Consider the following 12,901-nt stretch of genomic DNA (forward strand, 5'->3'; position numbering starts at 1 on the left):
AACACTTTTCACCGCACAGGAAAAGAACTGTTACAATAATGTACAAATATAGGAATAAAACGTGATATAATTGCCATGACTTCATCATATATATGCAGTGTTCTTGGAATGGTTAAACGGCTTGTTTTTAACTGCAAGTGAACCCTGTTCATTAGCTGCAGCGGTTCCAAGAACTGTTGGAACTTGACCTGATGTTAACTATGATCATTGATTCATAACCCCTCCTGCTCCTAAAAATGAACGTTCTTCCCAAGTGCGAGGTGCATGCATACCACTGGACCATTCCCGGTTGGTAGCTGCCGCTTTATTTACACAGGCAATTCATGGCAGGATATATATGATGGTTAATACTTATACTTCTATTTTATTAAAATCTCATATAGTGGATATATTTCAATAATTTCCTTTATTACCGGAATTATTAGAGAATTTTGCAAGTACTACTGTTTAAAGGGAACCTGTCATGGGGATAATGGTATCTGATCTGGAGGGAGAATGTTATAGATTAGGAGGAGCTTTTCAGATTAATATACATTTATATAGAAATATTTTAGTAAATCACTCATTTTATTTATTGCACTCCCTAGTGTTTGTATGTATGAGTCTAACGGGCAGTCCTCGTTAGTGATTTACAGTCTTTATAAAATGACTGTACATGCAAAGATTGCTGTCAACTTAATAGGCCCGCCCGCTGGACTCAATCTTGAGTTATCTCAATAAATATCAATAAAATACAAGTTATACTTTTCCAACAAACCTAAATATCATTCTCTCCATGCCATGCTAGCGACAGATCAGACTGCTCCCACAATGTGACAGGTTCCTTTTACGAAAGATGTAATGTATAATGCCTTTAGTGACCGAGCTGAACAAAAGACATCTTTATCTTTGAAAGCTTTACAAAAAAAGGTCATATTTCTATACACTGTATTGTAGAAAATCAAGATTTAAGCCATCCATGTATGACAATATAAGCCAACATCATGTACCTATTCATTTGGTTAGCCACCGTATATATTTTTCAACAGCAGTGACTGCTTAGTTGCTGTAGGATGATGGACGCACAACTCAGGGATGAGACAACCCCACTTTATTAGACTGTTTATATAACACCTTTATTAGAGATGAGTGAACCCGAATTGTAAAGTTTAGGGTTTGTACCAAACACAGATTTAAAAAAAAAAAAAAAAATCAGTGTCCCAGCTTGGAATTCGAGTACCGTACTTTACGTATGCTAACCACTTGATCGAGCATCGGGGTGCTCGAGTATGCTCGGAACTTGGTCCAGTCGAGCCGCATGAAGTCTTTGAATGAACGGCTCTCACAGGGGGTAAAAAGCACGTTTTCGGATGTAGCGTGACCAAAATAATGAAAATCTCCCTCCTTGGAAGTGCTCTGTTTATGGCTCACTATATGTGAGTGGAGAGCCGACTGCTCAACGAGTGACTTCCAATGCGGTTCAGGTCTGAACTTTATCTAAAGTCCGGCTGAACCTGTCAAACACAATCTTCCACAAGTCTGATCATTTCTAATCTTTATTTCTATATCCCTCACCTTACCCTGCATTTTGACATATCCCAGAGTCCATATACAGCAAACTACTCCTTACACAAGGATGATAATTTCCAAGAAGAAAAGAAGCAGCAGTCAGACACCTTTGTTAGCATCTTAACATAGTGCCCAAAAAATAAAAATTAAGAGATTTGGGTTTGAATTCCCCCAACTTCTATTGTTATGGGACTGCTGGAAATCTCCATATACATTAGATGTCACTGGATCCCACCAACATGAAACTGGACTACTTTGGGGTGCAGGTTACCAAGATTACATTAATTATATCAGTAATCAAAAAGCAAAAGTCTATGTATTTATTAGATTACATACAGCATATAGTGCAGATCTTGCTGTAAACTTACACACAAAGAAAGAAACACAGACTTGAAAGACGATACAGGAGTCTAGAATTGAGACATACTACCCATGTGGACACCTGACAATACTCAGTGCTTCTGGCATACATTTTATTAATCTTTCCCAGAATGATAGGAGCTGAGCCAATAGATGATCATATCAGTCTCCCAGGATAAACTGCTTTAAATTAGAGCTTACTTTACATTAGATTAAGCCCAGAGCTATGAGTGGATCCCTGGCGGGTACATGTGTGGGGAAACAGCAGTGTCCTCATAGATGAGTCTTCAGAATCACTGCTAAGCATACTGGTAGACAAGGGACCATGCTAAAGGCCTGTCATTCCCATGAAACCGCTTCTGCAAAGCTTTATGTAATTGTCCTGGCACAGGCATCGTGCTGCTTGGCTCACATATTCCAACCATGCTAGCCAGAGTTTCCAGTTTTATAACAGATTCATAAAATCCCAACAGTTTCTCTCCAGCCAGCTGTCTATGATTTCTTTCCTAAAGAAGGTAGAAATAAGGTAGAGCACAGCTTCCTTTTCACAGAGGATTCCCACAAGTAGACTTAAAGTTTCTTCCTTGTCAACAACCTGCTGCTTTGAGAAAAACCGTACATGACAACATTGCAGAAGCTTGTAGTCTAGCGCTAAAGAGCAACTGAAAGATTGTAGCCCTTGTTGGAAACCAGCAAAAGTGGAGCTACAATTTCTATCCACTTATCCCTCCTTTAAGATTCAATTCCATCTTTCAAAGAAAAATCATGAAAGAAAACACAACACAAGATAGACTCCACTTTATGCTTGCACATGACTCCAGGTATGACCGTAACTAAAATAGGTGCAGGATCTGCAATCGCACCCGGACCCTAGAGCCTAGTCTCTTTGACCTATAAGAAAAGACTATTGCTATTAAAGACTTGCAATAATTGAGGGTTCCGTTGGAGGTTTTGTATTGGGACCCATGAGCTTCACGTTACGCCACTGGTTGTATTTGTCTTGCTGGTATAACCAAGGTGATGCCAATTGTAAGGATTCTCGAAGAAACAGGAATCTTGACATGTGAATGTCACTTTACACTTTCTGTGGGAAAAGGTTAATGCAGGTCATACTCATCAATGCGATTTGATGAATGTGATGTGATCCATAATACTGTCCATCCGTCGAGACATCTTGATAGTAGGAAGCATAGGCTGGATAAGTTAGATATCCTGTTAATGACACATTTTGTTTTTGACAAGAACAAGAGTCTCAAGTGGTATCTGGTAGCTAGTTATCTCACTATTCCAAGTGGAGCAACAAACGGAAAACATAGCGATAAGCTTTATAGGGATGCAGGTAACTTAGCTTAGGGTAAGTTCATACAGATTTTCTTCAAGGATTTTGCTTCACAATCCATAAAAAATTTCAGTGGGAACATACTTATAAATTGGTTATATGCATTTGAGAGCTATCACTCCCGACTTCCTTATACCGATAAATGTTCAGCCGAGCATTCGTACGTTTTCAATGGAGAGACTGGAGAAAGGTGCTGGACAGCTTTGATGGCGTAAAGGGGTCTTTCAGCTGACCATACAAATTAGTTAGCTGTGGATCAAATGTTCATTTGACTACAATCTATCTCTCCCAACACTCCATACACATATAAAGTTGATTCAGCAAAGCGAGCATGTGTTCTCAGTAGGAAAAAGGGAAATATAATGACTGAGCAGTTGAAACCCATCTACCCAATCCTTATTTCCTCTATGTGCCAGTGAAGTAGAGTCAGTTGGTCCAACCAAAATTTTCTGGTTTGACCGAAATGTACATCTATTGTGTATGGCCAGATTAAAGGGGTTGTCCAGTACACAGACAACCCCTTCTCAATTGCTATGTTCCCTCATATTGAATAAAAACAAAACAGCCTATGCACACCTCTGATTCCAGTGATGATGGCATTGACTCTCCCGGAGCTCATATGACTTTGTTATGTCATGCAAACCTTGCAGCTAATCAGTAACTGCTTCACTCTCACTTCCTTAGGATTAAATTAACACTCGGAAGAATTGAGAACTGCTGCTGCTCCCTAAGCTCCTATGAATGTCAGTTATATCCAAGGAAGTGGGAGTGAAGTAGATGCTGAATGGCTGTGGGGCTCATGTGGCATAACAACGTCATGGAACTCTGACAGAGTCAGTGCCGCCATCGTGGAAACGGCATCAGAGGAGACTATAGGCTTTTGTTATTTTATAAGGAGGAATATAGCAATTGAGAAGGGGTTGTCTAAGTAATTACACCTAATTACAGCACCTATAGAATTGTATACTATCCTCAGCATGCCTCCAATTCTACAGACTAATGGAGAAAGAATGCTAGTGTGTACTATGTGATGGGGATATTCTTCTAGAAGTGGCACTTTTAGGAGTGAATAAAGTGCCTCCAAAAGAACTACCTAGTGACTCACGGACTGCAGTATAGGTCCACACTGTGGTTCCATATTGCACGTCATACATTGCTGTATACCTCAGTGCACATATGAGTCATTAGGAAGATTTGTTTGTACGCCCTACTGAAGATAGGAATTGACAGTGAGTAATGAAAACATACAGCACAACAGAGAGTACAGGTGCCCACCTAGGAGAAGGCCGAGAGTACCAGTGAGAGCGATGCCACCAATCTTTACTCCATTCTAACCCTATTTAAATAAATGTTTGCCAAACAAGTGGCTTATAAAATATTAAGTTATATGAAAATGTAATTAATTGCTTAATAATCTAAAATGTATGTAAAGCTAATTATTAAAGATTGAAAAAAAAAAGAGAGAAAACAAGTCCTAAACGAATAAGTTTTATAAACCTCTGCTGTCCATTAATGAAATGGTTAAACTGTATTATGCAAAGGCCTTGGACAAGGATGCCCCTTTATGCACACTGTTACAAGTCACTAGATACACTGTTATGTCTACCCACAGGCAGAACAATACGTAATAACAATATTTTCAATGTAATGCATGCTGTCTGCTGCAGGGAAATTCATGCATACACAGATATGTAGTAAAGGCTGGCTCTTTGGTTGTCACATTGTAAAATTGGCCCCTTAGGCCACATGCTCACATGGGGTATTTGGTGAGTTTTTTACTTCAGTATTTGTAAGCTAAAACCAGGGGTGGATAATAAATACAGAAGTGGTGCCGTGTTTCTATTATACTTTTCCTCTGATTGTTCCACTCCTGGTTTTAGTTTACAAATACTGAGGTAAAAACCTCACCAAATAACCAATATGTGCATGGGGTCTTATAGTTCTAGCAATAAGCATGAGATTAAAGCCACGTGCACACGGTGAGTATTTGGTGAGTTTTTTACTTGAGTATTTGTAAGGCAAACCCAGGAGTGGGTAATAAATACAGAAGTGGTGCCCGTGTTTCTAATATACTTTATCTCTGATTCTTCCACTCCTGGTTTTGGCTTACAAATACTGAGGTAAAAAATTCACCAATTACCCAATGTGTGCACGTGGTCTTACATAATGCAGATATTCTTCAATAAGGCCACATGCATATGTTGAGTATTTGGTGAGTTATTTACCTCAGTATTTGTAAGCCAAAACCAGGATTGGGACAATCAGAGGGAAAGTATCATAAGGCCCCGTCACACACAGAGATAAATCTTTGGCAGATCTGTGGTTGCAGTGAAATCATGGACATATTGTTCCATTTGTACACAGCCACAAACCTGGCACCGATTGTCCACAATTTCACTGCAACCACAGATCTACCACAGATCTACCACAGATCTACCACAGATCTACCACAGATCTACCACAGATCTACCACAGATCTACCACAGATCTACCACAGATCTACCACAGATCTGCCACAGATCTGCCACAGATCTGCCACAGATCTGCCACAGATCTGCCACAGATTTATCTCTGTGTGTGACAGGGCCTATAGAAACATGGGCACTACTTCTGTATTTATACCCACTCCTGGTTTTGGCTTACAGATACTGAGGTAAATAAGTCACCAAATTCTCAACGTGTGCAGGTTGCCTTATTGAAAAATATCTGCATTATGTAACGCCACGTGCACATTGGGTACTTGGTGATTTTTTTACCTCAGTATTTAAAAGAGAAAACCAGGAGTGGGACAATCAGAGAAAAAGTATCATAGAAACACAGGCACTCTGTATTTATTACCCACTCCTGGTTTTTATCTTACAGATGCTGAGGTAAATAACTCAAAATACTCAATGTGTGCACGTGGCGTTAATCTTATGCTCATTGCTGGAACTGTAATGCCATGTGGTTACATTGGGTATTTGGTGAGTTTTTTACCTCAGTATTTGTAAGGCTAGGTTACACTTCCATTGTTATGCTTCCATCAGGTCCGTTGTTGCGACGCAATGATGGATCCGTCGTCTTTGAGATGTCAACTGACGCAACGGATGTGTAATTTCACAGGATTCCTGTGAAAAAACTGATCCGTTGCGTCCGTTACATCCGTTGTGCATCCGTTCTTTGATGGATCCGTCGTGATCCGTTTGTGTTTGGGACAGCCCACTGGGTGTGCCAAACATGCTGGGCATGCTCAGTAGAGCATGACGGAATCCAGCACTGGATTCCGTCATGTGACGGATTACGACGGAATCCAGCACCATAGACATTCATTATAGCTTGTGATGGATTGTGACGGACACCTGCGGTAGAAGTCTATGGGGAAAAACTGGATTCCTGCAAAATATTTTGCAGGATACCATAATTCCTCAAGGCGACGGATTGTGACTGATACAAAACAACGGAAGTGTGAACTTAGCCTAAGGGGCACTTTGCACACTACGACATCGCAAGCCGATGCTGCGATGCCGAGCGCGATAGTCCCCGCCCCCGTCGCAACTGCGATATCCTTGTGATAGCTGCCGTAGCGAACATTATCGCTACGGCAGCTTCACATGGACTCACCTGTCCTGCGACCGTCGCTCTGGCCGGCGACCCGCCTCCTTATTAAGGGGGCGGGTCGTATGGCGTCACTGCGACGTCACACGGCAGGCGGCCAATAGGAGCGGAGGGGCGAAGATGAGCGGGATGTAAACATCCCGCCCACCTCCTTCCTTCCGCATATCCTACGGAAGCCGCAGTGAAGCCGGTAGGAGATGTTCCTCGCTCCTGCGGCTTCACACACAGCGATGTGTGCTGCCGCAGGAACGAGGAACAACATCGGACCGTCGCGTCAGCGTTATCATGGATTACGCCGACGCTGCACCGATGATACGATTACGACGCTTTTGCGCTCGTTAATCGTATCATCGAGCCTTTACACACTACGATGTCGCATGCGATGCCGGAAGTACGTCATTTTCAATTTGACCCCCACCGACATCGCACCTGCGATGTCGTAGTGTGCAAAGCCCGCCTAAGACAAAACCAGGAGTGGGACAGTTAGAGGAAAACACGAGCACCACTTCTGTATTTATTACCCACTCCTGGTTTTGGCCTTACAAATACTGAGGTAAAAACTCACCAAATACTTAATGTGTGCACATGGCCTTACAGCGTGTAGTAATGCAGCCTGCTCCTCATCTAAATCAGCAAACACCATGGAGTGCTCTTGTTTACGCTCCAATATTAGAGGCTCCATCTACAAGTTTGGTTTACGCTGCATGCTAGCCTGTAGTTAACACCACTTAACAGTTACTAGATAGCATAATTGCTTGCTGGTATTCTTACTTGGCACCCATTCAACTTTAACATCCTTTCAAGCTAGAGTGCAGTGTAGGAAGCTAGCCATGAACCAAATCCATACTTACATTCCCCAGGAAATTAAGATTTCCCAAATGAGAGGGTACAGAACCTCGCAGGAATATATTGTATTTAATATTGTGCAGCACTGTGATAAAACCTGGTTGACAGCGTACAACTAGCTTCATTCATTCACATGTGATTGACACATGTCTGATTGATCTGCGGTTGTCAGCAATGGTAACCACACGGTGTATGGAGCTGTGCTCTTCTGTTCTGTACACTCGCTATATCCGTAACCCTGGATTGGTAATTTTTTACACTAAGAAAGCTGGATTATAAAGGTTGTTCACAATCAGTCATAACGAAAAGGTGGTCAGGTTGAATTTTAACAGATTGAATAGATCAGCTCGACAAATTAAAGGGACTCTGTCAGCACAGGGCACAGACTGACTGTTCAAACCAAGCACTGGACCTCGGTGCATCATAGCGGGGCTAATCATTTATACACACCTTCCCACCTGCTTGTTTTCCCTCTATCTCCACCCTCTCGTCTTCTGTGGTTGACAGCTCTGGCTTTATAGAACCTGAGAAGTGCAGAGATAAACAAAAAACAAACAGGTGGGAAGGAGTATATATATGTCTGGCCTCGCCATGATGAACGAGCGCCTGTCCACGGTTTGAACAGTCATTCTGTCCTAACAGAGTCCCTCTAAATGGTTTGTGCCACAGGATAGGGGTTAATTTGCTAATTGCTGGGAGTCTCCTCACTGATCTCCAGAATGAGGGTCCCTATTCTCCATTTTGATTGGAGCAGTGGTCAACCTTGCACATAAGACTAAGCTCACATGGACATATTTTTGGTTCATATGCACAAAGGTCTATGATAAGTGAGATGATGATGCACTTTGCTATTCTCTACATAGACATCAGGTCCACGTGGAATATCTTAGCACGGGTTAGTGTGGTCCAATTTATGGACCACACTTGTGCAAGCGTGGGCTGGGCGTATGAGCACGCAGAGCTGCATACTGATCCAGTCTTGTCCCAATTTGCTGCCATGACTGGTCTACGAAATTCAAAACCCATGTAAACTTAGCAGAAGGTGATGAGATGTGATTGTGGCACAACACTTAAGAACCTCATACACATTAGATGCAAGTCAGCCTCTGAATTTGGCAGGAAAAGCCAACTACCTATCCCAAGTACCTTTAGGCTTCCTTCTCTCCTCTAGTAAAAATTAGTATTGTGTATTAGCTCACCACTTCAGAAGTCCAGAAGGGCCCAGTGGGTTCCAATGAGCAGGTGTACAGAAATCTGTGGCCGGTATCCCCATGAGTTTGTGGATGTCATATCCGTTAACTTGTATATATATATCCTTTCCATTTTAAGCACTACATGTGATCAAGAAAACCAATGTGTTCGAAATGCGTCTTGTGATTCACGCTCTTATGGAGATGGTGTATCCCCCTCTCTTTCCTTAATTTTAAACGATGATATAAAGAAGACATTTTTAATTTCATATGGTGAGGGAGCATCACTTTTTTTGTCCTTCTCTTCACTAACCAATGGTATCAGGGGAAAGAAAGATCTCCATCAGGTATTAGACATCTCAACTCCTTTATTTTCTGAATGTGCAACAGAATTTTACAGAATGTACAATCAGAGCAATATGATCTTCAAAGTGTAATAGAAAAACGTTTTGGGACTCTCAGTCTTTCCTGCATTGTGAAGATCCTGCTACGTTTCCAGCAGTCTGGCATTGCAGGAGTGAATAAGAATCAGCGAGGTTAGTAAATTGCAAAGTTCACATTTTATGCCCATATCAAACTCACGGAAAGTCCTGGGAAACCCCTAGAAATGTCCCTGCCTGGTTCCCAGCAACAGTATAGGAGCTGTCACCCACTGAAGGGCCTCCCAAACGCCTAGGCCAGCAGGAAGCACGTGCTGTATGTACAATAGTGTGCCCTTTACGGCTCACAGATGGCTAGAGGGTATGTTATAGATGCCATAACATACAACTCTGGTGACAGACGACAACGAGGTTTCATGCCTTAGGTTCTGTTCACACTGCTGTTTGGGCCACATTTCTAGGCAATTGGTAGTTTAAGAATATTAACGTCTACAGGACTGTCTTTAGGAGTCTATTAGGACTGATTACTAAACCTTTAACACTAGAAGTCCCAGAGAGGGGTCATTTAACATTTCTACCATTGGAACCCTATGGAGCTCGAAATACCTGGGACTTCTAGTGTTCTGGAAAAACATCATTCACAGATATCATGATGAGTCCATAATGCTAGTGTGAATGGAGCCTTATACATGGAGCTACAGTAAATATAGCATCAGACTATCATATATTTGTGAACTCATCATACACCTGGTAAATAAAAAATGGTCAGATTTTTATTAACTTGGAATAATTGATGATCTCAGGCAGCGTTTGCTAGAATACTAGCCCCCAAACTGTGGCTCTGTAGTTTGGTAGCCTTGATGCCATGGACATGTCTGATGGATTTTATTCTTCTGATGGGTATTGTCACAGATCATCTCCAGGGACATGTGATTATCCCATGTTTCCAGAAAGAGCCCAACAGGTGAATGTCAAGAAGGCGTCCATTGCATCACACCTGGGCACCTATAGCCATTGTCAGCGTTGCCAGCCACTCCACAGTCATATCCTACTACAGTAATAGCTTTTAGCCCCGGCTGGCAATACTGGGCAGAAGACTAATTCTATAGTATAAAAGAAGTAAAACACTCGCTCTTCTGGCAGCTCAGAATGACTTTACCATATGACTACATAATAAAGTGCACCTGAACACAGGGATGAGGATACATCTTAACCCCAATCTGATATTTCACAAACACAATAATCTACACAATCCACCATTGAAGGGATTATCATACAAATAGTAATGCATCCAGTAAATGTTTATTATAACATTGCAACAAAGGACTCTATGCAAATGTCAATCGGGAGAGATTAGGAGGCACCACAAAGCCCAGAAAAACATATCTTAGGTCCCAAAAGGAGATTTCACCTATGGTTTGTCAGGTATGAAGACCACTCAATGTCACTGCATGCTGTGACTTGTAGTCCCACAGAAGATGAACCAACAGAAAGCCACTTAAAGTATCCAATTTTTGAGAAAATAAGAAAGATCCCATAGGGGTGATGCAGGTGTAGGACAGCCTGGGTAAGGTCAGCTTCAGGGGAACTACAAGTGTCAGGAAGGCTGATAGGCACATGTCACTGGGACTAGAAGGTAACAGATAACGTGCTTGTGCTTAGTCACTTTATGGAGGACTGCAATCCCCAGCAACACTGACTGGCACTGCAAGCTGGGACTTATAGTCCTAAAGACTCCTAGTAAAGACATATTGTTACCAAAAACTCCAGGCAGGTTTGGAAGTTGGGACTTTTACTCTCACAATAGATGGGGAAAGAAAAAAGGCAGGTCCCAAGGTAAGGATGATGGGAGCTGTAGTCCCACAGCAGATGAGACAACAAACATGCAATGCACACAGAACTACAGATCCCAGGAGCCCTGACTGGTACAGATGGGTCTGCTAACCACAGCAGAGGAACCCAGCACCTTCACTCTCCAACACTGAGGTCCACACCAGCACCAACCTCCAGCACAATGACAGCAGCAGCTCCAGTGCACACACAAGAGCAATGAAGGAAAGGTATTTACCAGGAGGACGCATGCCACGGCCAGCATCAGAGTGCCAGTCACTGCCCCACGGCAGCACTCCATAACAGCGGACTGCGGTCACATCCAGCTCTGCGCTCACACTGAGCAGCAGCTCCACACACCGGCTCTGCTCAGCCAAGGGGCGTGTGGTGGGGGCTCCAGGGGAGCAGGCAGCCGGCCAATCAGCCTGCTCCTCACACAGGCAGGGGAGAGGGCACCGCCGGCCGGCCGGCTCCTGCCTGCACCACCGAGGTGTCCAGCCAGGCACCACTGCTGACCGGAGGGTACAGCTATCTGCAGAAATAATGGAGCACCATCACATCACTGCTAGCTCTCTGTCTGTCTGTCTTTCTGTCTGTCTATCTATCTATCTATCTATCTATCTATCTATCTATCACCTGTCTGTCTATCTCCTATCATCTATCTTTCTATCATATATCTATTATCTGTCTATCGATCACGCGATTTCTTCTATCTATCATTTATCTATTATCTATCAATACCTCTATCTATCATCCAATTTCTTCTATCTATATCTATCTATCTATCCCTCTATCTATCTATTTATCTATCTATCCCTCTATCTATCAATCATCTAATTTCTTCTATCTATATCTATCTATCTATTGTCTATGTGTCTATCTATCCCTCTATCTATCTATTGTCTATCTATCTATCCCTCTATCTATCTATCCATCTATCATCTATCTATCCCTCTATCCATCTATCATCTATGTGTCTATCTGTCTATCTATCTATCTAATCCCACTATCTGTCCCTCTATTTATCTATCTATCTATCCCACTATCTATCTATCTATCGATCTATCTATCTATCATCTATGTGTCTATCTACCTATCCATCCATCTATCTATCTATCTATCTATCCATCCATCTATCCATCTATCATCTATGTGTCTAGCTGTCTATCTATCTATCTAATCCCACTATCTATCCCTCTATCTATCCCTCTATTTATCTATCTATCTATCCCACTATCTATCTATCTATCGATCTATCTATCTATCTATCATCTATGTGTCTATCTACCTATCCATCCATCCATCCAGTGGCGTAACTAGAGTTTGATGGGCCCTGGTGCAAACTTTGGACCGGGGCCCCCCTCCATGTACACAACACTTAGGGTACGGGATAATGATGCTGACACTTGGCTTTTACCCACAGCACCCAGGTTTCCCATGATCTAAAATCCCTCTATCAGCACCCTGCTTTCCCATGCTCTGTCATACATCTTTCCCTCAGCACCCAGCTTTCCCATATCAGAGCATGGGAAAGCTGGGTGCTGAGAGATGTATAGCAGAGCATGGGAAAGCTGGGTGCTGAGGGATGTATAGCAGAGCATGGGAAAGCTGGGTGCTGAGAGATGTATAGCACATCATGGGAAAGCTGGGTGCTGAGAGATGTATAGCAGAGCATGGGAAAGCTGGGTGCTGAGAGATGTATAGCAGAGCATGGGAAAGCTGGGTGCTGAGAGATGTATAGCAGAGCATGGGAAAGCTGGGTGCTGAGAGATGTATAGCAGAGCATGGGAAAGCTGGGTGCTGAGAGATGTATA

General features: G+C 42.6%; 1 protein-coding gene across 3 annotated transcripts in view; it reads right to left on the reverse strand.

The window, feature by feature from the left end:
- ADAMTSL1 (ADAMTS like 1) overlaps nt 1-11,413 on the reverse strand; it is a 483,577-nt gene extending 472,164 nt beyond the window's left edge. For all 3 annotated transcript variants that reach the window (XM_075316452.1, XM_075316459.1, XM_075316466.1), the window contains exon 1: nt 11,326-11,413. In XM_075316452.1, the coding sequence (XP_075172567.1) occupies nt 11,326-11,388 (63 nt within the window). In that variant the 5' untranslated portion in view covers nt 11,389-11,413. The remainder of the gene's footprint in view (nt 1-11,325) is intronic.
- Between the last annotated feature and the right edge of the window lie 1,488 nt (nt 11,414-12,901).

This window comes from Anomaloglossus baeobatrachus, chromosome 1 (genome assembly GCF_048569485.1).
Source record: "Anomaloglossus baeobatrachus isolate aAnoBae1 chromosome 1, aAnoBae1.hap1, whole genome shotgun sequence".
Classification (NCBI taxonomy): domain Eukaryota; kingdom Metazoa; phylum Chordata; class Amphibia; order Anura; family Aromobatidae; genus Anomaloglossus; species Anomaloglossus baeobatrachus.